The sequence below is a fragment of the Nelusetta ayraudi genome, unplaced genomic scaffold (assembly GCF_046127955.1).
Source record: "Nelusetta ayraudi isolate G7.1 ecotype Tasmania unplaced genomic scaffold, CSIRO-AGI_Nayr_v1 ptg000011l, whole genome shotgun sequence".
Lineage (NCBI taxonomy): Eukaryota > Metazoa > Chordata > Actinopteri > Tetraodontiformes > Monacanthidae > Nelusetta > Nelusetta ayraudi.
This window is the reverse complement of record NW_027466061.1, coordinates 5,294,569-5,320,121: the sequence shown is the minus strand read 5'-3', so window position 1 is coordinate 5,320,121 and position 25,553 is coordinate 5,294,569. Positions and strand designations below refer to the sequence as shown.

Here is a 25,553-nt window from a genome sequence, read left to right as displayed (position 1 = left end):
GCAGCAACGGTGTGAATTCTACCTTTCTGGATGATTAATTGGGGCTTTATGGCCTGAGGTAAAAAATAAAAATAAAAGATCTGAAAAAAGTTATAATATTTGACCTGTGAAGTAGTGAAACACTGATTTTAAAATTCTGGGCTAATCGCAGTGTGTAATAATGCTTTTTCATGTCTTTTTAAACTTCTGTCGCCAAAGAAAGAAGTTAACTGTTAATATTTGTTTAGAAGGAAGGACTTTTAGATTTTATTTCTCTCTCCAAGTCATGGAAAAAAATTCTTCAACTTCCTCTAGATACACTTTTGGCCTGTCACACAACCATTTACTCAATATGGATTTATCAACATTAATACAGGCTAGCAAAAAATAACCCACGCAACGCTGTTGGCGAGAGATCAGTCAATGTCATTCAATTTGCTGATAAGCCGACAGCGTTTAACAGGGGAAATATGTGCAGACCTATTAAAAAGACGCCCAGTCAATATGTCACATCTTGCACAGTGTGATTGTGTTTAATGGCCTCCACGAAAAAAAACAAGTCTCAGTCTGGATCCATTAAAAGTGGACATTGGCTACACCAGGAACTCCAGGCTAAATTATCCCACAGAGCAGCAAAGCAGTCTCCAGATTAAGTTATGCAAAATGCAACACAGGAAAATGAATCAGGCCAGTCTAAAAGGGAAAAAAAAAGTCAATAGTTACCGATCAATCTTTTTGCCAAGGCAAATTCTAATTTTTCATCCTGGACTCGGTGGAATGAGTTGACCCGCTCTCGTCTGTGACACCATGCTCATTTTCCGAGCTTGTTGCGGATCCATTTTTCATTAGATCTGATAGAGTTTGGAACAGATGAGGTGATTCTTTCTACGTGGTTGAATGGGCAACCATTGTCCCGCCCGCATCCTATTCCAGCAAAGCTGAAAGGTTTTCGAGGGGGGTTTTTTCCCCCCTTATGCCAAAGGATTCATCACCAGATAAATCACCTTTCACTGTTACGTGTGTTCTAATTTCAACGTCATTAGAGCTGACCTTTGCACAGGATTGTACTCCTGAGGCCACATGCTCGGATTGTACAAAAGCAGAGCAGCGTGTCTGTCTGTCCTTGTTCATGGAAGGGAAACTTCAATTTATCTTACAACCTGGGTCTGCAGCCAGTCGGACTGATTTGAAATGAACTGCTATCTCAAGAAGAGTTGGTCATCCACACAATTCCAAGTGATAAAAGCTGCTCACAAACACAACTCACAAAAAGGTTTTGGCATTTTGTGAATCTACCAAATATATACACATACAAAAACGGGGTATTTAAGGAAAAGTATACATTAGTGATTTCTTCACCCCGGACAATTTATCTAAAGAAAAGCTCTAATTCTAACAACAACAAAAAATACCTGTATGGTCAATGGACTGCATTTACATGGTGCTTTTCATCACCTTCATGCTAACCCAAAGTACTGTGTAAAGCCTCTCATTCGCCAAATCACACACACACACACTCATACACCACAGGGAAGCAATGTAATATCGCTATAACCTGTCATGAGACCTTTTTGTCAGAAGTTGTCTTGGTCTCATAATGTCAGAATGCGAACAGCGTGTTGAGGAGGACTGTTTTGATAGAACTGCCGGAGAAGCAGAACATCTATTGGTCAATTCCTGGATCAGACACCTTCTTAGAGAGCAGCACATTCTTAAATAAGCGCTGAACAGTTGTATATATGCATTCAAAAGTTTAGAGTTTATATCCCTGACTTTCTGTGAGTAGTGAATATCAGTCCATCATAATTACAAACAAAATACTGTATCGATGTGCTTTTATCACTTGAGATAGTTAAAAGAGCTGTGCTATTGCTGAAGCTTCTATCTTGTCAGCTGACATAGATCCGAACTTCCATCCTTTATAAATTCATTCAAACCTGGACCCAAATTGTAAGGCAATTGATTTTCCTTTCAACAGACTCATACAGAAGAACCTGTGTCCTGATGTGTTTGTTTCATCCTCAGGGGTCACCACTGTCCTAACCATGACCACCCTGAGCATCAGTGCTAGAAACTCCCTCCCTAAGGTTGCCTATGCCACGGCCATGGACTGGTTCATGGCTGTGTGCTATGCCTTTGTCTTCTCTGCATTGATTGAGTTTGCGACAGTCAACTACTTCACCAAGCGCAGCTGGGCATGGGATGGGAAAAAAGAGGGCATGGAAATAAGGGTGAGTAATCTTTTGTATCTCCAATATCTTTGAATGAAACAGATATGACACGCACATGAACTTTTATCCGCCATTAGTCGTCACTTGGGCCTCAATATGGCCACTTCTTTCAGTAGAGAAGCACCGACGGAAAGGCTGCTTTTTTCTTTTCTTTTAAACACTAATAGAAAGTTCCTGTTTGGAAGCCTGAGGTAGTCCATCAAGTCGTCAAAGAGGGATTTATTTGACCATAAATGTCCAAATGAACCCAAGGTTAAACAGGCCCAAGCACATGTTTGAATCCCATCCCAACTTTTAGTTTATAGCAGTGAAAGGTGGTGTCCTCACATCCACATGAGGCAGGCAAAAGAGGCCCTGATACAGAGGAAGGGGGGAAGAAATAGCGTGAATTATTTAAACGAATCACCTTGGGTTGTTGGCTTTATTTGAAGTAGAAAATCCAATAAATCCGAGCCTGCAGTTTTTAATTTGTCAATAGGTTGCTGTTTACAATGACGTTGAGTGAATTATTAGGTGGGATGGTTTAAGTACAAGGCATTTTCTGTACTACACTTCTTTTAAGGACAGTTTTTTTGTAGGGGTCTGTGTGGGAGTAGCAGGTGATTTTCTAGGGGTAACATTAACCGACTTATTGATTTTCAGGAGAAAATCGATAAGTCTTGAAAATTGAGAATTATCCATGATTCTATGGTGCTTTGTAGCTGTTCCAAGTGAGAAAAAAAGTACAAACTCAAGGCAGTGGAGCAGTGGCGGGGACGTGAGGGCGGCTTCGCTCCTGCTTCTCCTGAGTAAAGGCACTCTTTCTTCAAAGAGACGTCCGCTCCTGCACTGAAAGGAACAAAAAGCTCTGCTCCTATTTTTGGTACGGATGCTTCTATCCGCCTGTAAGTCTGATGTGCTTTGATTGACAGCGTTTGGAAGAGGGGCTGTAACATATTCTCGCTTCAATTTACATTTACATCCATGAAACATTAATGCGCCCGCTCAATGTTTTTCTGATCAGCTCTCTCAGCAGAACTCAAGGTAATTTGGCCAGGTCTTGTGAGCGTGTTTCTGAAGATTAGAAAGTCTAATTTTGTGCACAACTTGCTCGATCCACAAAGTCACACCGACTACCAGGAGCGGGGGATGCGTCGTACGTCTGCATTTCACGTGTCAAAACAGAGGTGCAAGGAAGTGGAAGAGCTTACTGCATGTGTCACAGAGTTTTCTTCCACATGTGATGGGTTTATATTGGAACGATCAAACCACGCTTGTGCCTTTGAAGTAAAACAGCTTACATGTTGGCGTTAAAACAGCTTACATGTAAGGTGTTTTACATATTCATATATATATGTGTGTGTTTTCAGGTTTCCAAAACTGTATTTAGGCTAATAAAAAAAATTAGGAGAGATGGATAGGATAGGATCGAAGGATATTTATTAAATGACAGGAAAAAAATGATTTATTCTTCATTTGGGGAGCAAGTCGTTAAATGAATAATCGGAAACCAGACACGATAATCACGCTAAATATGAAGGCTCTGTGTGCGGCAATGCGCTTAAAAGTGTTGGTAATGTAAAACTCTTATGCACATTAAAAAGACATCCATATGAACATTAAGATTAACCTTATGCTTCGCTGCTCAGATCTCAAATGCCGAAATATAACTCATCCACCTTGCCAGTCTATAATAGAATATCTTTTCAGTGGATTCCAAATTTAATGGTCTTCCTTCACGGATAAAGAAGCAAGAGGTATGAGAGAGAGACAGCGGTTGAAAGCCGCGCTATAAAAGGAAGCGCAAAACAGAGCCGGTAGTTGTGATCGATAGCTGTAGCTGAAGTGTTTTTCGTGAATGCTGTTGTAGCAGCAGTTTGGTCAGAACTGGACATTTTCAGCAAAACTGGCAGTGGATAATTTTCTCAGCACAACATTGTTTTACTTTACTTCAGATCGGCTTTGGTTTTACTGTAACAAATATGATTTGTCTTTAAAGCGCTAAACACCAAAGGTTGCCCAGTCCGCTAACATGTTTGACCTCTCCGTTCCACAGCTTTCAATGTGCTCATTACAAGATGGACGGGCTAAATCAATCCCAGAGATTTAGAAAAAGGTACTACCTGGCGTGTCAGGTTGGCATGAAGCTTCTCAAATTGAGAGAAAAAAAACATCATAGGAGCAATCTTGGTAAAAGTGATGGGGCGAGTTATCCCGTGCCACTGCATGCTATCAATGGGAACACAGGAACACTTTCAACACAGGAAAAACATACTTTCTTGACAGCAAAAACATGCAACTTGTGCACAGTTTGACACATTCAGTTCAGCTTTCTCCCACTTTTTTTCCTTTTTAAATAGAGTCACATTCATTTGGTCCTTCAAGTGATTGGCAGGAGTGTAAACTGCTGCCACAGAACTTTTCACTCAGAGGGGATAATTTGCCACGGATTGAAGGGATGCACATCCCCCTCCCAACTTTATGTTTTTTTCCTCTCCCTTTTGATGCCTCGTCTTAATGGCAACAGACTTAGCTGCATTCTCAGGGGCTGTGCTGAGCATGCAGTTGTCACGATAGATAAAAAAGAATGGGGTCACAATGCTCTACCATCATAGTTGCCCTTCCTTCCGTGGCGAGCGAGGGGAAAGCAAAGGGATCACAAAGTACATATGCTTTTTTTTCTTGCTAAAAAAAAAAAGCAACATGAAAAGGGAACTATTGAGGGCCGCTTGACTTTGAGAATTTGTCACTCAGTGGGTGTTTTTTGAAGCGAATGCCCCCGTCGTCACATGGAGGGTTTCAGTCAAAGCACTTTTCAGAGACAAACAGTCACTCCATTGGCCCCCAGCCTGCTTTTTTTTTTTTTTTTTTTTTTGGGGGGGGGGGCTTGAATTAGGAGCTATAGACCAGTCAAAAGTGCCCTGATTCACCTCGCTGCTCCCACTTTCTTCCCTTTCTTTTTGTCACCTCATTCTGTTTGACACGCGATCTACATAATTAGCTCCCTTCTCCCCGACCGAAGACGCGCTCATTACACAAATTAAACGGCGGGGAGTTTGGGGCGAATGGCAGTCTTCAGCCTTCCAGGTGCTCCGGGACACATGATTGGACGCTGCTGCGTTGGATGTTATGTGCTGGTTTGAGCAGCAGAGGCAAGGGCATCGGCTCATCTGTGCCGCAGGTTCTCGCCGCCAGAGCACCGAGCTGAGTGTAGTTTGGTCTCTTCGGAACATGGGGGAGACGCAGCCTGTCGTCGCCGCCCCTCACAGTCATATTTCAGCATGAGTCCGCTAAGTCTTTTAGACTGAGACTCACATGCCCGGCTTGATACGTTTTCCTATTTCTGCCAAGTTATGAATGCATGTGGTTGTTTGCAGAAAACCGTCCATCTCTACAGGCATTTTATAATGATTAGTCCATTTAAACACCTTGGGTTGCTGATAAGGTTATTGATTTTTTTTTTAAGCCAGGCATAATGTTTGTCATTTACAAGAATTGGATTCAGCCGTCCTAACAACATCCTAACATTGCTTGGGGCCGGTAAGCTAAAACTGAAAAGCTGGATTCATTTTACACTTTTATTGTTTCTAGATAATGAGGCAGTTGAGTGCATTTGGTTGTTTTTTGTTGTCAGTCTGAATCGTTTTATATTGAGGTCAGATCAGATTGTCCCGTTTACATGAACACTAAATCGGATCTGTGTCAATTGTGACACTCACACATGATCGTACTGACTCTGCTGTACGCGGAGGCCCGTCAGGATTGTTGTTAGCGAGACTAATCAAGATTGTTGTGTTTCTTTTGAAACTGCGGTGCCAGGGAAATATCCTCCGTGTTTAAAACATGAGCAGGAAGAGCCGAGCACCCAGCGACTACCTTGATCCGCAATGTGGCCTGCAGCCTGGACAAAATGTTTCGAATCAGTTGGTCAAACTTTTGCCTCAGTTGTGCACACGCGCGCACGCACACACACACACACACACACACAAGAAAAACAATGGCACAGCGTGGGTCCCGAAACACTGTCTGCAAGCTCCTTCACCCACATGCTCAGAGGCTTGAGGCTATTAAATATGCCAACACCTCGTCTCCAATCTCCAATCAGACAGGGACAGATGGCAACAAGGCTCACTTCCATGCACACATGCACACAAGTTACGGAGGGACACAGCCCATGCACGCTCACCCCCGGGTTGTGCAGCAACACTCATACAGAAGTTCTGATGCGACAATTTGCACAGATTACAGAGACGAGGTTGTTGCCAACCCACCAAATTTTAAGCAGTGCACGAGAATCTCTTGGGAGGGAAATTGTCATGTTGACTTTATATGCACACTGACCTCACTAACATGCACACTGACCAGTGCCACATGTGGTTTCCCCAGTTATTAAACCGTACAACTTGCCGAGCGGTCTTGCCAGGCTAAATTGCAACAGGAAATTACTTTTTCTCGTTCTGGTGCAAAGGATCTCTCCAACGCCAAGGACTTTAGAGAAGAATAATTAAGGTCATGCGACACGTTGCAGCAGTCATTGGCTTTTTCTAGCTGATGTAAGCAGTTGTTGTGATAGAGGATAGTCGGCTTGGTGTTAGATGTGGTGGAATCGATACCAAGGGAAAGGATATGGATACCCAAAGGGATAACAGTGCGACTCTTTATCTTCTCGGTGCTAATTGACTAGAGATAGAGCCCTTCAGGCGGCGGCTCACTGATTCCTCCTGTTTAATGCAATCAGCCGTGTGGGAGGTTTGTTAGCCACTGCCTTTGCCGCGGAGCGTCATCATTTGTCTCTGTTTGCTGGGTAACAACACGCTTATCCAGACCTCATCAGCCATTTCATCACATCATTGGAACACCTACTGCGCCAGATATTCCCCTGATGGCGACATTGGGTGGAGGTGCAGGTGGTGGGGGAGGAGGGGTTCTGCTGTATAACAGTGATACTAGCTAAGCATTCGAACTCGTGTAAAAACCCCTTTTCTGCTTCGAATTGAGAGCATGTGAGAATATCTGGGAAGAAAACCAAACAAAGCATTTGGGGTTAAGCTTAAATTCACCGTGAAGTATTTTGGAGGAGGGTAAAGAGGGGACATTAGATATGCTAATTAAAAAGATGGAGTCAAAAGAAAAGAGGAACGAAAATTAAATGAAGCCGAGAAAGCGGAGAGGAAATTAGAGCCGGGGCCTCGACGCACCAGCGAAAGGAAGGGGGAGGAAAAACTGGAAATGGAGCATTGAGAGTTGTGCTACTTGGCTTTAGTTTTGCTGCCGGTGTGAGGGCGGGATGAAAGGTGAAGGAGTGGGGGAGGAAAAAATGACCAAGAGCTGACCGACACGCAGCATGCTGCACAGGAAAACGAAAAAATCCTCCCGGTGATCAATCTTGGTGCCCTACTTGTTCTACCACATTTGCCACGCGCGTGGCACCACGATCCTTCAGGGCTGACAGGATCCTCTGGTGATGCAAGTTTAGCTATCTGAGCGCGGCAACTTAGCAAATAAGAAATGTGTCTCCCCTGGTGATTTCACTGAGAGAGACAGCCTCGCAATTCCTCTCCAGGAGACGGGGGAGGGGCGGGGACGAGGAAGCTTTTCCAGCCGCCTCCCACAGCCCCCCCACTCCCTCCCAACCCCCCGCTCTCCCACACCCTCGCTATCGCTGGCGCTGCCTTTTGTCGTTTCCTGTTTTATCGGGAGCTGTTTGCCTGAAGAAGCTGCTCTCATTGATACAGTTTGTCAGACATGTTTTCAGGCCTTTTTTTCCCTTTGTTTCTTATCTGGCTCTGTGCGGCTATGCTGCCACTGTTAGCAGCATCAGGCGACAAGTCCGGCTTGGCCTTTGCAATGAAGAAAGAAAGAAAGAAAGAAAGAAAGAAAGAAAGAAAGAAAGAAAGAAAAAAAGAAAGAAAGAAAGAAAGAAAAACATGAGATTGTCCTTTTATTTAGACTTCATTTGATCGTCTTTGTCATGAATTAGCGTCATGACCCTTTTTTGTTTCTGCAGTCCAGATTTGATGATGCAGAGTTGACAATATTGATGGTGTGAAATGTTCAGCAGCAATTCAAGCTAGACAACTGATGAGTAGAGGATGTTAAGTTGGGAAACTTTAATATAATTAGTAAACTTTTTTTCTTTTTCTACTTTTCTTTTCAGGAACCGTTTCAGGCTAACATGGCCAGGATTAAAGATATGGTTAGGCTTTTGTTTTGTTCTTGTGTGTGTCGTGTCTCGTGGTGTTGCTTCTATTTCCTCTTCATGAGTTCAAATGGAAGTATTGTTGAGTCTGGTGCCTCGTTTTTCCCTGACGGTCGTTGATTTCCCCCTTGCAGAGGAGAGAGTCGGCAAATTTTACCAAAAAGGCCAACAACACCTTCAACATTGTGGGCACCACCTACGCCATGAACGTGGGCAAAGACCAGGGCCTGACCACCATCTCCAAGAGCGCCGTGGCACCGCCGCCCAAGCACTCCTACATGTCCAAAGTGGACGACCCCTACACGGAGGCCAAGAAGTCCTACAACCGCGTCAGCAAAGTGGACAAGATATCGCGCATCATTTTCCCAGTTCTGTTCTTTATCTTCAACCTAGGCTACTGGGCCACGTACGTCAACAGGAAGCCGGCGATCATGAAGGCGAACAACCTAAACTGAATATGTGTTAGAGAAGATCCAGTTTGCTCCGAAGGATAGGGAAGGTTCGCTGGAGTCCATTACATCTTTGTGTGTGTTTGTGTGTCTGTGTGTGTGTGTGTGCGTGTGTGTATGTGTGTGAGTGTGTGTGCGCGTGCATGCGTGTGAGTGTGTGTGTTGGTGTGCAACTGTGAGCGGGTGAGCATTTTGTTTTTTCAGTTTTTTTCATTTTGTTCCGTTTTGTTTTTTGTGCGTGGTTTGTCTCCTCGAGGATTTGATATTTTGCACGTCTGTATAGATGCAAAGCAAATGTTGACACTCAGTAGATTCACAAGTAGTCGCCGACCTTGGCGGGAGCACGTGGTCGCACTAGACTGTATTTGTGTCGAGTCCCCCCCTTCCTCCACACACGCACACACACTTAGCTCTGGCCCTGTTCCCCCGCTGTGGCTAAATCCCGGCGTTTTCCCCTCCCCGCTCTCTCTTTCTCTCTCTCCTTCCATCGCTTTGCGTTTCCGTAGAGTAGGCAAAGCCGCTGGGGGCTTTCTTTCCCCCCCCATTCGCTCGTTTCTTAGTTTGTTTGCACTCTTTGTTTTGTTTACGACATGTTTGCGCTTGTATTAAGTGGCAGCGTGCATGCCTTTTTCAAGTCGCCGTCCTCGAATCATTAACAGCGATGAGGTCACGACGCATTCGTTCAGTCGACCATTGCGGCGGCGCCCACGAGGTACCGCTCTTCATCCTCCTCCTCCTCCTCCTTCTCGCTTTCCTTTCTGCGCCCCGTGAGCCCTGGGGCAGCGCGTACGGTTGCGCAGGAGCGTCATTAATAATCGTCAGTGTCCGGCCTTCAGCTCCCGCTGGATCGCAGCAGGCCCCTCGCTGCAGCATCGCCAGGAATTAGCCGCAAGTCCCGTGACTTCCGCCTGTGCGTGTCCTCAGCCCAGTGGCTCATTTGACGACAGAGAAGCTATGTGCCTTGGTGAAAGCACAAAGGAGGGAGGAAAAAAAAAGTATTTTGACGCGAGTGCGTCCGCGCGCACCGTCGTCTCCGGGGCTCGGTCTGTCGCCTGCGACCCGCAGACGGGCCGCCGCACCGCAAGCACCCGCCGTAAAATTGCCCATCAGTGTGGAAGCTTGATCGACCTCTCTGCCTGTAAAAAAAAAAAAAAAAAAAGGGGGGCGGGGGGAAGACGAGGCGAAGCTGTTAAAGGATGGTGTAAAATAAAGCGTTGTGTGCATTTTGCGTTTTGGCTCCCGAGCCCAGCAGTCGAAACAGAACCACCACAAACATTACCTCAGACTGAAGTCGCTTTCTGTGTTGCAGTTTCTTGCACGTTTTTTTGTTTTGTTTTGTTTCATTTTGTTTTCATCACGGAGACAGAAAGAACAGGAGGTGTTCTGCACATTAAACCCCAGCAGGCACCAGCGCCTCCTCTCTCATCATGGATGGCTTTTTTTTTTTCTTCCTCTTCTTCTTCTTCTGCTTCTTCTACGCATCAGCGGCCGCTTTTCGACACGAGCAAGATGATTTGATTCATGTTGTGCTTTAATGGCCTTTTTATACTTGATTGTGTAAAGTATATTGGTGTTGATTTTGATTGTCTACATATGCTGTAAATGTTTCTGTGTATCAGTGTAGACAACAAAGGCCAATATGTCACAGTCAGTTCGTGCTTCGTGACAAATGTCGGCGACGCTGCCACCCCTGGAGACTGCCAAACATTTTGGATTGGGATTTTTTTTCTTCTTCTAAAAAGAACATTGTCATGGTAAAAATGAACTCTAAAGTTTTGATCACAGTGAAATTAGTGAAAGTTTGTCTCCAATGGTGGCGACCGTCTCTAACTTTTGTGTTTTTGTTGCAGTGGCATCTGTATTTTTGTTGCGTGTTGAATTTGCTACGTGTTTGCGGGACTTTCATGTGACTCTAAAGCAAATTCAGTTGCTTCTTGTTTTTTTTTTTCGCCAGATGCACTTTTGCATCATCTTAAAGCGTAGACTGGCCACCACTGTACTTTTAGCCCCCAGCACGCAGTGGCATCTCTACAGACTGCGTGTCTCAGTGGTAAGCAACGAGGGGAGAGGCGGGGCTGAGCCAACTGTGTCGTGGCCTCTTTAAAGCTGTGCAAATAACACAAAACGATGTATAATGTATCGGTCATATAGGCTAATGCATGACAATCTGTACATGTGTATGTCTGCAACCTCCAATAATGGTGTTTGTCACACTGAAATAGGGCTTTGTACCAGTGTTTCTGCAGCTCATCGCCGTTTCCCATTGATTCCCTGCTCATCAGAACGTCGGCAGAGATGCACTTGAAAGTTGAAATGACACGTGCACGCGGTTGTGGCGGTCTTCACTGCGCGGCTGCGGTGGCGCCCTGGAAGTTTTTTAATCCTTGTTTGCCGCCAGAGAGATTATAGGTTGAATCCACTGAACGAACACACACACTAACACATACAAGCACACGCACACACTCTGCTCTACATTTACTCAGTGACGTGAAAATAAATCAGGAACTTCAGTTGGAGAGAAAACACATGTTGTTGCCAACCTGGATAATAGACGAGTCATGTCCATGTTTTCAACTCTCCCTTTTTTGAACGTTAAACTCAAGCGAATCCTTCAACCTCATCCACCTTCATCCACCGCGGCAATCAAAAGTATTGATCCAACGTGCGTGCGGATTGTGCGCACCTCAGAGGACACAGTGGCCACATCCAGTCAAGGATGCCTTCCCCCTGGTTTCCATTAACAACGTGCACGTACAAACGCGCACCCTCCAGGCATAAACGGCGGCAGGACGGACGTGATTTGTCTGGGGGTTCATGAAATTTTTATGGCGGCGTTAAATTACCAACCAGGTGAACGTGTGCGTCCTAGTTTGATGGTGATTTATATTTACGTCGCCCTAATATTTTTCATCACCGTTGGAGAAGATTAACCGGACGGCATATTTCTCTCTGGCAAAGAATAGCTGCCCAAATCTAGTTTATTTCCCAAGTTGACACGCCGATAACGTGAAGTCACCGCCTCATATTTCCAGATGGAATTTTTTTTAATTTCTTATTTTTTAACGACGTCCCAAAATTGTATAATTATATGCATCCGCCAAGGGGTGCCGACAGCCTGCCGGCTGCCTGCTAATTTGGGATCTGGTGACACAGAGAGCAAATGTTTATGCATGACTCCTCTGAGTAATGTGATCAAGGTAGAGCAGGTGAGGTCGGACTCACCGCCACAGAGGATTTAGGCTGCCTTTGTGAAATGACTTCCCCGAAACAGTCGGTAACAGTCATAAATACCGCCGAAATGCGCGGCTGTCACGTGCAGCAACAACACGTGCAATTCAGTTGCCATTCGCATGGCAGCGCCCTGTGTTTAAGGCCAGTTTAATCTGGTAAATACAGTTTAACACCACCCATCTAGAGAGAAGTAAAACACCGGAATTAGAACATTTTTTTCTCATCAGTCGCTTATGAATTGTACTTCCTGGAAAGAAATTACAGCTTATGAAAAAAAAAACATTAATAATAGTAACAAAGTATAATAAAATGTCAAATTACGTGCTTTACGGTCAGTGGCCCACTGTTGAATGGCAACAGAAAATGTTTGTATTCGCCTGAACATTTTCAACTTATCTCTGTTTCATATGTAGGAGAGCAACACATGCCCACACACACACACACATACACACTTCCAGAGCCGCTGAACCACAAACTCTTGAGGAACCTGACAGGGGAATCTCTCATCTCATCCAGGCTGCTCATGAACTACATGACATGATCAAAACAAATAAATTATACAGCGATACGGCAGTCTGACAGTGTGGGCAGGAGTCTGTGGTAATTCACATCATTTCTTCTTTTTTTTTCTTAATCCCTCAAGGGGTTTCAATTTACTCCTCTATATTGTTGCCATTTCGGTTGGGTCAGAATTACCTGGTTTATGTGCTCAATCTTTTTTGCTCGCGGGGCCAGAGTTAATGTCAGCAGAAACACATCATCCTATAAGATAGAGTATATTAAGAGTATATTACTATAGGAGTATATTTATGCTATTCCATGCAGCATTTAATACTTTATGTTTTATACGACATCACCTCTGCAGCACTGATGCAGATCTCTTGATGGCTAGAACGCTGTAGACAAATAGTAAAACTGAACTAATTATTATCAACTAAATGGCAACAATTCTAATTGCTCTTAATAGTGTGACAGAGTTGTGACTATGTATATTGTGAATTCGATTCCAATAGTTTTTGGGGTTGTTGGGTTTTTTTTTGTTTTTTGTGAGCCTGCGTATGTCATCACTACTTTGTTTCTCACATTGATCCAGTGCTTCGGTCCCACAGCTCCGTGTGGGACTGAGCGACGTGCAGTAGAGGCAACCCTTCATTCAGCTAAACTTAACCAGATCATTACCTCTGTGTACACTTTCTTCAGAAAAAGTAACTGTGAACTAGCAGCCGTCCACAAGCAAGAGTTGTACACACTGTTGTTCACTCCCTAGCTACTTCACTGCATGCCCCCCTTCCAACGCGTCTAGAGATCAAAGACTTCCTGCGTGAAGACGGACTCTGTGGACTCTGTGGTTTTTGTTTTTTCATGTTTTTTTTTTTTGTTTGTTTGTTTTTTTGTCGGGAAGTTTGCTCTACTTGCAAATATGTGCTCAGTGACCGAACTCTGTATGTTGCCCTCTCTCGTTCATGTCCTTACTGTATGAGATGTAGCGAATGGAAAACGGGGATTAAAAGGCGTTGTATTTTGTCTCGGAGTCGCAAGGCCTTTCTTTTGTCCACATCTTAGACGAGAATTGCATTTGCTCACAACAACGGCCCTCCGGAGGCTCATCCCTCATGTTGTCGGCACTCCTGCATGTGGTCTGAGGTGTCTCGCATTGAAAGTGTTGCGCCGCCGGTGTATTCGACTGTCTTCTTTTACCTCTTCTGATCTCCATTTCCTCTTTTCTTCCACTTTCTTCTCAACTTTGTCTCAGCGGGTATGACGCTAAGGTCTTTGGGTTGCAGTTTGCAAGGGTAACTTTGTACATTTCAGGACATCCAGCATGTGTTCTACCAAATGTAAAAGTCCACTGTGTAAGATTTTGCTTTATTTATGGTTTTTATATTGGGAAATGTTTAAAATATTGCCCATAAGCAGCACATTAAAACAATTGGATACCTGCAGTACAATAAAAGTAATTTGGTTTTCCTACATTGGGTTCTCATATATAGAAGAATATCCATAGAGCAAGGGTCTTGCTCCTTGTTAGCTGCCATCTTGAAATGCCATTTTTAAGAAAGCCCAGTATTTAAGACCCTCCTAAGCTCACCAGTGAGCTACGGTGACATTCGCACCCAAACCTGGGTACCTCATCCAAAATCTCTGTATTGGTTTATTTGAAGATTGCAAGCAATCACCTCAATAACGACATGTGCTGTCAGGCAGGCTGGATTGTCTATACCAGCTTCCTTAGAAATATGGCGGTGTAAGATGGCAGCTAACTGGGAGCAAGACCCTTGATCTATGTATATTGTTATACACATATAAGAACCGTTCTAAGCGTAGGAAAACCAAATGACTTTTTCATTGTACAGTGATTATACACTTTTATAAATGTATTTATCAGCATATTAAGCTTTTACCAAAATCAAAAATCAGGCCAAATATTACAGACTGGATCTTTAAATATGCAGCTTCCATGTGTTCAGTGTGTTACATTTATAGGGTTAGGTTGGTATAAAGTAGAGCACACAATACATATACATATACATATATATATGGGATTTTTGTTGGTCAAGATAAGGGCACAATAATAAAGGTGCAAACATTTTTACACGTTAACAATAACCATAGGGGGGTTTTTGCATTAGATGTGACTAAATCTTACACTCTGGGCATCAAAGTGTTATTTCTTCAACTTGGGAAACTTGTATGTACGCTACAAAAAAGAATAAATGGATTTAATCAAGCTGGGGAGGCAATTAAGTCAGGTTTATTAAATATTTTGTAGTTATGAGTGTAATATTTTTGCTTCACTTGTGCCCAGCATGTAAAACTGTCTTTGGCCTGCTTGCCTGCCCTGAATCTGGCCAGCCACCGCTACACCCATTAGACTTCATGAATAAATAATAGAGTCTAAAAATAAGCGTTTCCCTAAAGTTTTTCGCCGTGAGAAAACTGCAAAGGATTTAATTTTTTTGTAACCAGTATTTGTTTTCATAAGCCTAAATAATATCCACCACCAAGTCTGGAGCAGAGATTTCCAAACTGCAAGGTAAGAGACATTAAGAGCTCAAATACACAATCTGCTGAGGAAAAAAAAAAAAATCTCTACAGGGCAATGAGCAAAGAACACGAGCTTAAGGTGGGAAAATTACTGTGTGTTTTCAATAAACACGGCTGAGCAGCAGACTCTGAAGGTTACAGCCCTGACAGTGTTGTTGCTGTCCTCAACTGCACGGGAGCGCTATTATGTCGAAATATAAAACGCCTCATTTTTCTCGCCACGCCTGGGAAAATAAGCTCTAATGCACAACCACCCACCCGCGTGTTTTCACCCTTTTTTTCTTCTCTGTGTTTGTTGTGATAAATGAAACAATCCATTACACATTTACAATCTGCTGTTCCTTAAAGCTCCAAGACCATGTAGTTCTTTGGTTGTTGTTGGTTTTTTGGGGAGAAGGGGTGGTTTTTTCTCTTTCTCTTTCTCTTTTCCTTTCTTGTTCTCATCTCGCCAATCATAAACACAAAAGCAGGCACACATTTCAGGATGGGATGACAAACTAAAGGCCATGCAGTCACTTTTAGTCCGACTCAAGGCCAACCGAGAAGAGAACGCAATGTAGGGTGGAATGAATAACAAATGTTCAACGCACAATATGGTATAATAATTCGGCTGGAAGAAAATGGTCATTCGTAACTCACACAAAAACACAAGATGCAATGGCAGGAAAGGAAACATCAGGGGGGTGTTACAGTGTTGCAGTAAAGATTTATCACATCTACTGCGGGTGTCATTAATATTTATCAAATGACCGGACCCTGAGTGAAACAATCAATCACAAACGCCTGATACACTAGATGGAACAGATGTGTTCCGTCTTGTCATCACATGACCAGGCGATGCAGCTAGATTGTGCAGATTTCAGTTCTGAAACCTCACACATTCATCTCGCCTGGTTGGAAACAGAAAATGCTTTCAGTCGGCTTCATTTCTACATAACAAATCAGTTCCATACAGGTTTAGACATAACAAGGAAGCAACTGCTCCAACCTGCTCTTAAAAGCACCAGAAGGTGAGGAAGCAACTGTAAGCCCGTGGCCAGTGCTAATGGGATTAACGCAGCCGATGCGGTTGCGGTGGTTTTCACAACAGTGGATTGTATTTTCACTTTAATAGGACAATGACTGGCAGGGAAGGCTTTGTTTATATCAATTTTACTGACACCTGGCTTTGGTAACAGTAAGGGGAGACACCTTATGGTTTGCATGAACAGAAACAAGTGTCCCTCAGCACTCTAAAACAGCCTAAACAATGGCTATCTGGTTCTGCTGGCATTACAAAAAAAATAGGATAAATGAAATGAATCAATCTTATTGGTCCACTTGAACAAAGGTTCATCCATCCTCCTACCTAGCTTGTGTAAATGGGCCTATGCTTAATTACAGCTTCATGAGGGTTTGTTACTCATATGGATAGATGAGATTAATTCCAGATAATGTTGGACTGTTGCTCTGCACAAACTAAAACTCTTTTGGCTCAATAAAGTTTTTTGAATTTGAGTATAGTGTGTGATTGTAAAACATGCACATTCATTGTATGTCCATCTCTTTCTAGCATGTTCGTAAAAAGCAAATGACATAGAGAGATAGCGTATATTGACTGCCTCATACATGTGCATGGTATTTCTGCATTATTAACAAGAATAGTAAATCACATTATGGTTCTTATTATTGTTGTTGCTGGGACGCAAAGGCAGTGACAGGTATTTCATGGCAGTGTACGGCATACATACTTAAATGTGTGGTCTAATACCTAAGGCTGCATTTTTCAGTGGTGAGTGCGAAGGTGTGAATGTTGCAGGACCTTCTCACATTGCACAATGTGAACCAGCATTACAAGAGAGAGTGAAGCTGAAATCTGGTCTGGAGATAGGTGGTCAATACCTCTCTCTCATTGTTAACCTTTGCAAATGGTCCACCTTTCTATTGCTGTGGTTTACCCACACCACACAGTGCAAAACTGGAATCAGCATTCTCTTCTGTTGAAATGATAATAAAATGGATGGTTCATAATGTTGGCACTTCATGGATTTTGAAAAAAAAAGTTCAGACAGGTAGCCACAAGGACGTCTGTGATGCATTTTCCTTGCACAGAACTGCACCTTTTAATATTTTACTCAGCTCACAAGAATCAAAATTTCAATTTAAACTAAAAAATTGTTGCACGGGGCGGAAATGTCAGAAATATAAACACAAATCACCATTAAACAATATAATTATAGATACTGTATGTATGTGGCATGTTATGTGTGTGAGAGAGAAGATGTATAGAATGTATAGTTTGTTTTAATAAAGTCAGCCTGGGACTGCCAATAACTGCCAGTAAATGTATATCTCCATAGAGAAGCTAAGCAAATCATGGAACCAGCACCACAACATGTCCAAGTCCTAGTCTAAGTCTACATGCCACGAATGCTCTAATCAAACTTGCTAAAACCACTGGTACTGTATTTTGTGCCACTCAACCGTCTCATGCAAAGTTCAGTTATCTTTGCAGTTATGTACATTTTCCAACAGCTTTTTCAATGAAGAGATTTAGGCTCCAGTGATGGCACAGCTACAATCACCTCAACTGTGTTCAAATCTGAACATCCATTCCCAATCAACTGGACCAATTGATGATCTCATCCAACAGAACTACTACAGCATCAATCAAAGAGAGTCATGCAAGGAGGAAGTTAAGCTCACGATATTTCATGTTTTACAATTGACAATTTATTTTGAGTTAAAAACCACAGCAGAATTTATTGTGCATTTATAAAAACTATTCTTTCAGGCCACTGTGGCAGACTGACAGAATCTGCTTTGACTGCAACAAACTTCCCACATCACATTCTCTTCATATAAAGTGGATACAATTAGCATGACAGGCTGATGAAAGTGCTTGTCCCTTGGAGATGATTGTGTCTTTCTACAAATTATCAGTTGTCAAAGTTGCCAGGCCGCGTGGGAAGCGAATGAGGGTGCGAACAGGAGGCAGCGCAGGTATAATGCGCAGACTGACATTTAATGACTCAATCCTCCACCAACCTCTGAAAGCCTGACCTTTCTCTTGTCGCCAATGTCTGACAGTGGAGGCACTGTTATTATCTTTAATCGCAGTCATGTCGGGAGCTAGCGGGCTGCCTGTCAAGAGTTTGGGTCAGTTTCTCCTCACCGTCCACTCCCACCACTGGGGCTTCCTTTTATACACGGCTCAGTTTCAACCGTTCGGGTGACGTCTACTGACTACCTTAATCACACTGCAAATCCATCCATTTATTTCAACCACTGCTTATCCGGCACGCGGTGTCATGGGCACACTGGAGCCTATCCCAGTTGTCTTTAGTTGAACGCGGGGTTACATTCTAGATTTGCTGTCAGCTCATTTTTGTTCAACATAGAGACAAAAAATCAGACACTCTCATATTCCCACCCACGAACAATTAAAGTTAACACACCAGCCCGATGTCATGTCTCTAAACTGTGGACGTCCTGGACAGAATCCATGCAAAAGCAGAGAGAATGTGAACCCCACACAGAAAGAGCTGATATGGACTCAAACCTGCAACCCTTCCTGCTGTAAGGTGGCGATCGTAGCCACTGCACCACCGTGCAGCCGTAAATCTCATATGTCAGACTTAATTTTTTGTTTTGTTGTTGTTGTTTTTCTTGAGTAATAGGCTTACATATTTTTACTATTGAATCTTTTTATTTCTTTTCCTTCTTTTTATGCTTGAATGAAGAATTAGATAAAATAAATAAAATAATCACTAAAATGAACGTTGACTTCACCAGAATTTTTTTTCTATTTGATATTTCTCTTGATTCCATTTTGATTCAATAGCTGCCATACTGCTGTGAATGGCATGTAAAACACTTTGAGTGGCAGAATGACAAGACCCCGAATCAGGTGTTTATTAAACTATTTTTGCAAAACCTTAGAATATAAAACAGAAACGTTGATAGAATTGAAAAGATTTGACTTCTATCTGCTCCCAAAAAATAATTTGCCTCTTTTTGGAATCTCAATAATAATTCATGACCAGTTTATTCATGAGTTAAGAGCCAACTGATAATACCACGGAGACAAGTGCAACTGCAGAGCTGTATCCGCTTTATGCAGGTCAGCTGATCACATTAACAATGCAAGTCGGTGTCGGGCCTGCTGTGATTTATTGTGTTGTTTTCCCTGGAGGTGCCGTCGACGTACCTGCTAATGTGCGGAGCAGAAGCTGGACTACGCAGTGCTGTTTACTCTGTCTTCATTCCCCTGCGGAGACGCTCCACTTTGACGACAGACACTCTGCCTGAAGGGTTTGTCTGGGGCAGGATTTGTAGCTTTGTTGTTATTATTCAGGCTGCTGCTCTTCTGTACCAGTAGTGGGGGAGAAAAAAAACAAATTAGAATGTTCTACATTGCTAATATTCTCATAGAGTTTGTGCTTACTGGAAAAAAAAAAACAATATTTATCAAATCAATTAAATCACCTCCAAGCCTCAATATCAGCAAAACTATTAGTGTGCTGTGCCCTCTAGTGCCTTAAGCGGTGCACAGTGCACAAGTAAGCACATCCGAAGCTCTTTTACTGGAAGCAAAAATACTCTAGGAGCACATTTTTGTGTTACTTTTGCAGTTGCTCAGCAGGTTAGATGACATTACCCATTTCCCATGTTCCAGGTTTATGTCAAATTCACTTCACCATTGTTTTCTACCCACACTATGCATCTCTACCCTGTCAGGCAAATCCCCAGCGATGAGAAAGCTCCATCTCTTCTTCAGCCTGCTCTCAGAGTGTCTACGTCACAAGACAGATTTCTGGAAATTGGACCTTTTGTAATGTCGCACAGGGCACAGATTCCTCAATCAGGCTTCACCTCCAGCCAGGCGTTGGTTGTGACTTGTCATGCCTTGCTTTTGCCCCCTGACAAAGTTGTTGGAAGCTTCAAGCCAACATCAGTTTCAGCAGAAAGCTAAAAACCGAGCATTTTTCTTTCCTTGCGCAGTTTCATGGATAATTAATCACGCAAAGCTACTCCACTGGAGTTGAGATGAAAAAAGATCTGAAAATGGGGAATACCATGGGACCTTTAAGTACTTCTGCATACAAACCTGCGGGCACAAAGTTGCCCCTAAAATCTTGCAAAAACACACTGCAGTAATAATGGCCGAGTTTTTGTTATTACACGTCGCAGCAAATTCATCGCTGTTTGCGTTTCGGTTACAGGCACTGTGTCTTTCAGATGACTGTGCCTAACAATTTGTCATTTTATCTTCGGGGGAAGAAGACGACTTGACAAATGTTGACGATCCGTCAAGCATGAAGGAGTAGACTGGCTGGTCCAAGCATTACAATGGGGCTATTTATCTGCCTTTTAGTTGTGACGCAGCACTCTGCCGCTGCTGCGATGAGCGCAGAACCCCCGTGGCTGCAGATTATAGGCAGAAAAACAAATCAGAACGAATCGTGAGTGAAAACAACGTGCAGGGAAACGCACTTGATGGCAAGTGCAGTGGATTGGCAGAACAAGATGAACCATCCCATAAACGAGGATGTGACGCTGCTAAAATTTTATCACAGATACGAAAACCTCAATTTTAAAAAGAGTGAATCCAAGGCATGACTTTATTAAAACTTAAAAGGGGGGAGGGGGGGGAACATAATGCAAATGGGTGCAGCGTAATTGACTTTTAACAGATTCAGTCCAGCCCAGAATTAAACATCTTCTCAGGCCGACTGTTTCTCGAGGAGGTTTAATTTCAAATTCCGCACATGATTTTCAGCCCGGTCGATGTCATCGATTAGCCAGTTAGAATGGACTGCGTTGGCATGTTCCCATAGCTGTTGGCACGCGCTGCAGCCGTTGGTACATTGGATGAGCTGCAGAGTGGAAAGCTCAGACGCCCTGCAGTCAGTGTGGAGGTGGGGGGGCGGGGGCGGGGGTGGAGGGGAAGGGTCCTCATGGAGGACACGGCTCAACAGCTGCACTTGTCCTTGGGAAGATAAACCCGGCACGAGCAGAAGCAAAAGAGCACGGGCAGACAGGGCAGACATCTTTTTCTAAAGAGGTGATGAAGGGAAATGAAATGCAGCATGTTGGAGGTAATAAGAAAAGAAAAGCGGGCTGCCGCTGCTGCTGAATTTTAATATTTCCCAGCGACTTGTGTGGCTTATTAGTAGGCTGGAGGATTAAGATGAATCACATTAACATCTGACTCAGATGTGTGCGCTTGCCTCGACTGTATTCCCCATGAGAACAACGTATTGTTGTCTGCGCCGGTTTGCACCGTGGGCACCCTCAACTCTGTGTCATTGTAATCCAGATTTTCATGTGTGTGCCGCGCCTGGGCGACGCACAAATTACAGATTTGGCTATGCCAAGCATTTCAGCTTGGGTTTTGCCGTCAGTGTGCCTAAAGTCAGGCCGCATCGCGTCTCCTGATAGATGATACCCTGACATACTTATCCATTCAACTCCCCTCCTCATCACCACCACCGTGTCCCCGAGGAGATGCATGGATGAGCAAGCTTATTCTCCTCATGGGGTGTTCCCCATGCATGACTGATGTTTAGATTAATATCCTTGACTGATTCTTGCTCTGCGGTGAGGGGAGGACCGAGCCTGTGAAGGCGCAGCCACCCCCTCAGGAGCCCATTGATTTTCACACCGTTCCCGACAAACATAAACCTCCTGGTCCCACAAATATACTTTATTCGTTCTGCATTTTTTTTAATGCCATCTCCTCGGGCCATGCTGTCTACATCGGAATGCCTTGGAAATGGAAAACAACAAACAAGAAAGAGCCCAGTATTGCATGCCATGGATTCAGAGTCATTCCTGTCTATACATGGGGATTCTTAATTATTAGAATATCAAATGACGCTTGTAATTTGGGAATTGCGTGAATGAAGCAAGTCAATCTGAATAACATTCATTGTTTGCTATTTATGTTTTCAGGCATGTGGATCCCCTTTCAGCGTTTCACATCAAAATATAAGAATACATCATTGTTTCAAGAAGAAAAGCCATATAACTTTATGAATCAACATGACAAACTGAATACCATTCGGAACCTATATGTAAACCTATAGGCTGAGTTAAAAACGCGCTGTGGCAGCTGTGCAAGCCTTTGTGTTCAGGCTGTTGTAGCTGCAACGTTTTCACACACACACAAAAAAGATAATGCGTGTTATTTTTAGTGCACGTTAAACTGTTAACTGGCTGAGATCGTACATGCAACTGCCATGGGTTTCGATTTGCATATAGGAGGATCTTTCTCTGAACACAATCCCCTGTACAAAAGCCTGCCTGTAAAAATGTATGCCGCGATCCACTCGGGGAGGGGGAAAGGAAACATCGCCCCCTGGCGGCGCAAAGAAATGGAGGATGAGACGTTTGGACAGAGAAACGTGGAGCTGTGGTTGAAGACAAAAGAGGAAAAAAATGATTTTTCTTCCTTCTCCCCACAAATATTTGGTGATATCGTATGTTTGGTCCTCCACTCATTCGCTGTCAGAGTCGAGAGGGCCAGAGGACAGACGGCGGAGGCGGCACTTACAAGTGTCATGTGGGATTTTGTGCATCTTCGTCGCGTGTTTGTGACACGCATAATCCGTTTCATATTTGCGCAGTGTGTTGACTCAGTTGTGGAAACACTCGGCGCATGCTGTTTGCAGTATGAAAAGCAGGAGAGTCAAACCGCCTTTGATTTTTTTTTTTACCCCACCCCTCACCCTCAACCCAAAAAAGCTTTTGAGTATGGAGTTGAAAAGCTGACATGCAGTAAACATGATAAGAACTTGCAGTCATTCACTTTGAAAGCTCAGTGGAGTATTTCTTTAAAGCCATGTGAGTACAGAGTCACAATGCATCAACTAATAAACCGCTAAAGAAGAAAAATAAATATAATTACAATGATGTATGACAAGAATATCACTTGCATAATGTTTGGCTAATCAGACCAGGCTTAAGTGTAAAGCTATGCTTGTTTATTTGGGGGATTTAATATTCAAATTAACTCCTCACTGGAGAAAACAAGGGTGTTAATGAGCTCTCTGTAATATTGTGTTGATACCCTGAGGGAATTAGGCTTCTTTCCTCACCTCTGAGGACACAGCCTTGACCCTACTGTAAATAAGCACTTTAAGGGGATTTCCAGTGTAACTGAAGCCAGGGCTTTTCTCCCTACTCAGCTCTTCTTTCTCTTCAATCTTCTGCCAGTTGGCCTCCTATCCGGCAGACCTACGTGGTCCTTGATTTTGCCAAGTTGCTCCTATTTGGCGTTGGTCTTTTCTTTTCTTTTCTTTTTTATTCCCATTTCTTGATAGATGGGTATCAGCGTCTTGAGCCAAAAGGCAGGTTCTCACACTCATCCCACTGGCTCAAGTGCTTGGAGGCCAGTTGATCTTTAGCCCTGGCTCTCTGCCCCTCTCAAGCACCTGAGGCAAAGGCCTGCACTTTCATAAGCTGCTTCGAGGAGTTTCGCCCCCCCTCCCACCCACCTCCCATCGGACACAGAGGACATTCCATGATGTCCTTTCCACACGGGTGAAATTAGATCCATCTGTTTTTTTGTGGGCATCTGGGGATGGGAATGAGCTGCATGCCAATAAGAATATTTCTTCCTGAGAAAAAGTGCGCTGTCACCAGTTCAGTGTCTTCCTTCTGAACCATGTTAAGGACCGGTAGCTGTAACATGTGCTTTTGACCTGTATGGCTTGTATTATTTCTAGTTTTAGATATTTACTAATAAATATTAAATATTAATATTAGTAATATAATAATGATATTATACTGTGTTTGAACAAAATCCTGTCTTATTTTTTAGTTTGTTCTTTATCATTAATATTAGTAGTAGTAGTTGTTGTAGTAGTTGCAGCAATGATAAGAAGAACATGAATATATAGTTCCACTTTGTTATTTCTTTCTGTTTTACTAGACATTCTAAATCCATCTATGTACCCTTCTGTCTGAATAATATCATCATTTCATCATAATATGGAATTCAAAACAAGACCATGATTACCAATTTGAACTCTGTTTATCACATCACAAGAACAATATAACCAATACGAAATGTTCCCTTTGCAAACATGGTGAAGCACCTTTAGCCACTATTGCAACATTTCAGCATCATTCCAACATTTGCATTCCAAACGCTGGACAAGCTCTCAGGCACGCTGCTCCAAAGCCAGTGCTTCACACACCACAGCGCTAATGGAGGCAAGTCAGCATGCGGTTACTTCAGGAAAAAAAATAGGTCCCACAGACCATGCAAAGCAAACTCTGTGGGAGGAAACTGTTGATGCTCCTCTTGTGTTTTCTCATCAGTCTCACATCCATGTTGTTTACCCAAACCCGCGCTAAGTTCACATCATCTCCTCGTGCGAATATGTGAAAAAGCTTTTGCCAAATTGAGCCGAATCCCAACCAGAATGTCTAACCCAGTGACCGAGAAGGCAAATAAAGAGCCAGAGGAGCATGAAGGCAACAGAACAATTCACTGGCTCTCGGTGGACTGGCTCAAAACCAACCCTGGAACATCCACGGTGGAAAGCAGGCATTTTACTAGTAGGTAAATGTGATTCACTTGAATAAGAATCCAGAAATCACACCTGTATTCACCTCCCTTCTGTCATTTGATTTTCCTTTGGTCAATTAAATAGCATGACGAACACCAAATGATGATCTACAATGAACAGAAAATCCATTAATCAGCCACAACATTAACTTAACCTCAGCACAGCTACATTTTCAGCAATCCTAACACTCACAGATGTGCTAACTGACAAAAACGCTGTATCCACACATTTGCAAATAAATCACATTCCTGTTGGAACAAGCACCTGCACCGTGATGAAATCTGCCCTCCAGCTAGACAAATGTGTATTGTCACACACAAAAGACTGCAAGGAAACAGCTCATGCAACTTCACAATGAGTTTAGGGTGTCCACCAGGGCTTAAAACACACCACATCCAAATCTGATGAAGCAACGCTACTGATACCATAAGGTGACGACGTTATTGTGAGGAAAGTGGTGTTGTGAGTCGGAAACTAAAATAAAAGTAAACTTAATTTAAATTTCAGGACTTACAGGACTTTTTGCAAGTCCAGAAGAACAGATAAATGGCATTTCTTCATCTGTCAAGAGTTTCAATGTTGCTGAAATGTGTGCAGAAATGCAGTAAATTCCTGTTCTAATTATATACACATTTTCATACTAAAAGGGATTAGGTGTAGACAAGCAGAGACTTGTGTCCAAATAAACTCGCCTGGAGGATTCAGAGAAACCAAGCACAAGAAAGGTTTTCCAAACCTCAACTTTTTCTTTATGCTACAAGACCCATGGATGATATTCTTCAAGGTGAATAAATGTGTTTGCATTGTTTCTATTCAGAAAGATTTGCCCTGACTACTTAGAAACTTTAAATGAAAAAAAATACTTTTAATCATTTATTCT

The 25,553-nt window shown here is 43.1% G+C and overlaps 1 protein-coding gene across 2 annotated transcripts in view; it reads left to right on the top strand.

The window, feature by feature from the left end:
* Positions 1-13,664, top strand: part of gabra3 (gamma-aminobutyric acid type A receptor subunit alpha3) — a 95,437-nt gene extending 81,773 nt beyond the window's left edge. Inside the window, exons 9-11 of one of the 2 annotated variants that reach the window (XM_076020269.1) lie at positions 2,005-2,210; positions 8,347-8,385; positions 8,523-13,664. In XM_076020269.1, coding sequence (XP_075876384.1) covers positions 2,005-2,210; positions 8,347-8,385; positions 8,523-8,843 — 566 coding nt within the window. In that variant the 3' untranslated portion in view covers positions 8,844-13,664. The remainder of the gene's footprint in view (positions 1-2,004; positions 2,211-8,346; positions 8,386-8,522) is intronic. The other variant, XM_076020270.1, reaches the window with a different exon arrangement.
* The last annotated feature ends 11,889 nt before the right edge of the window (positions 13,665-25,553 follow it).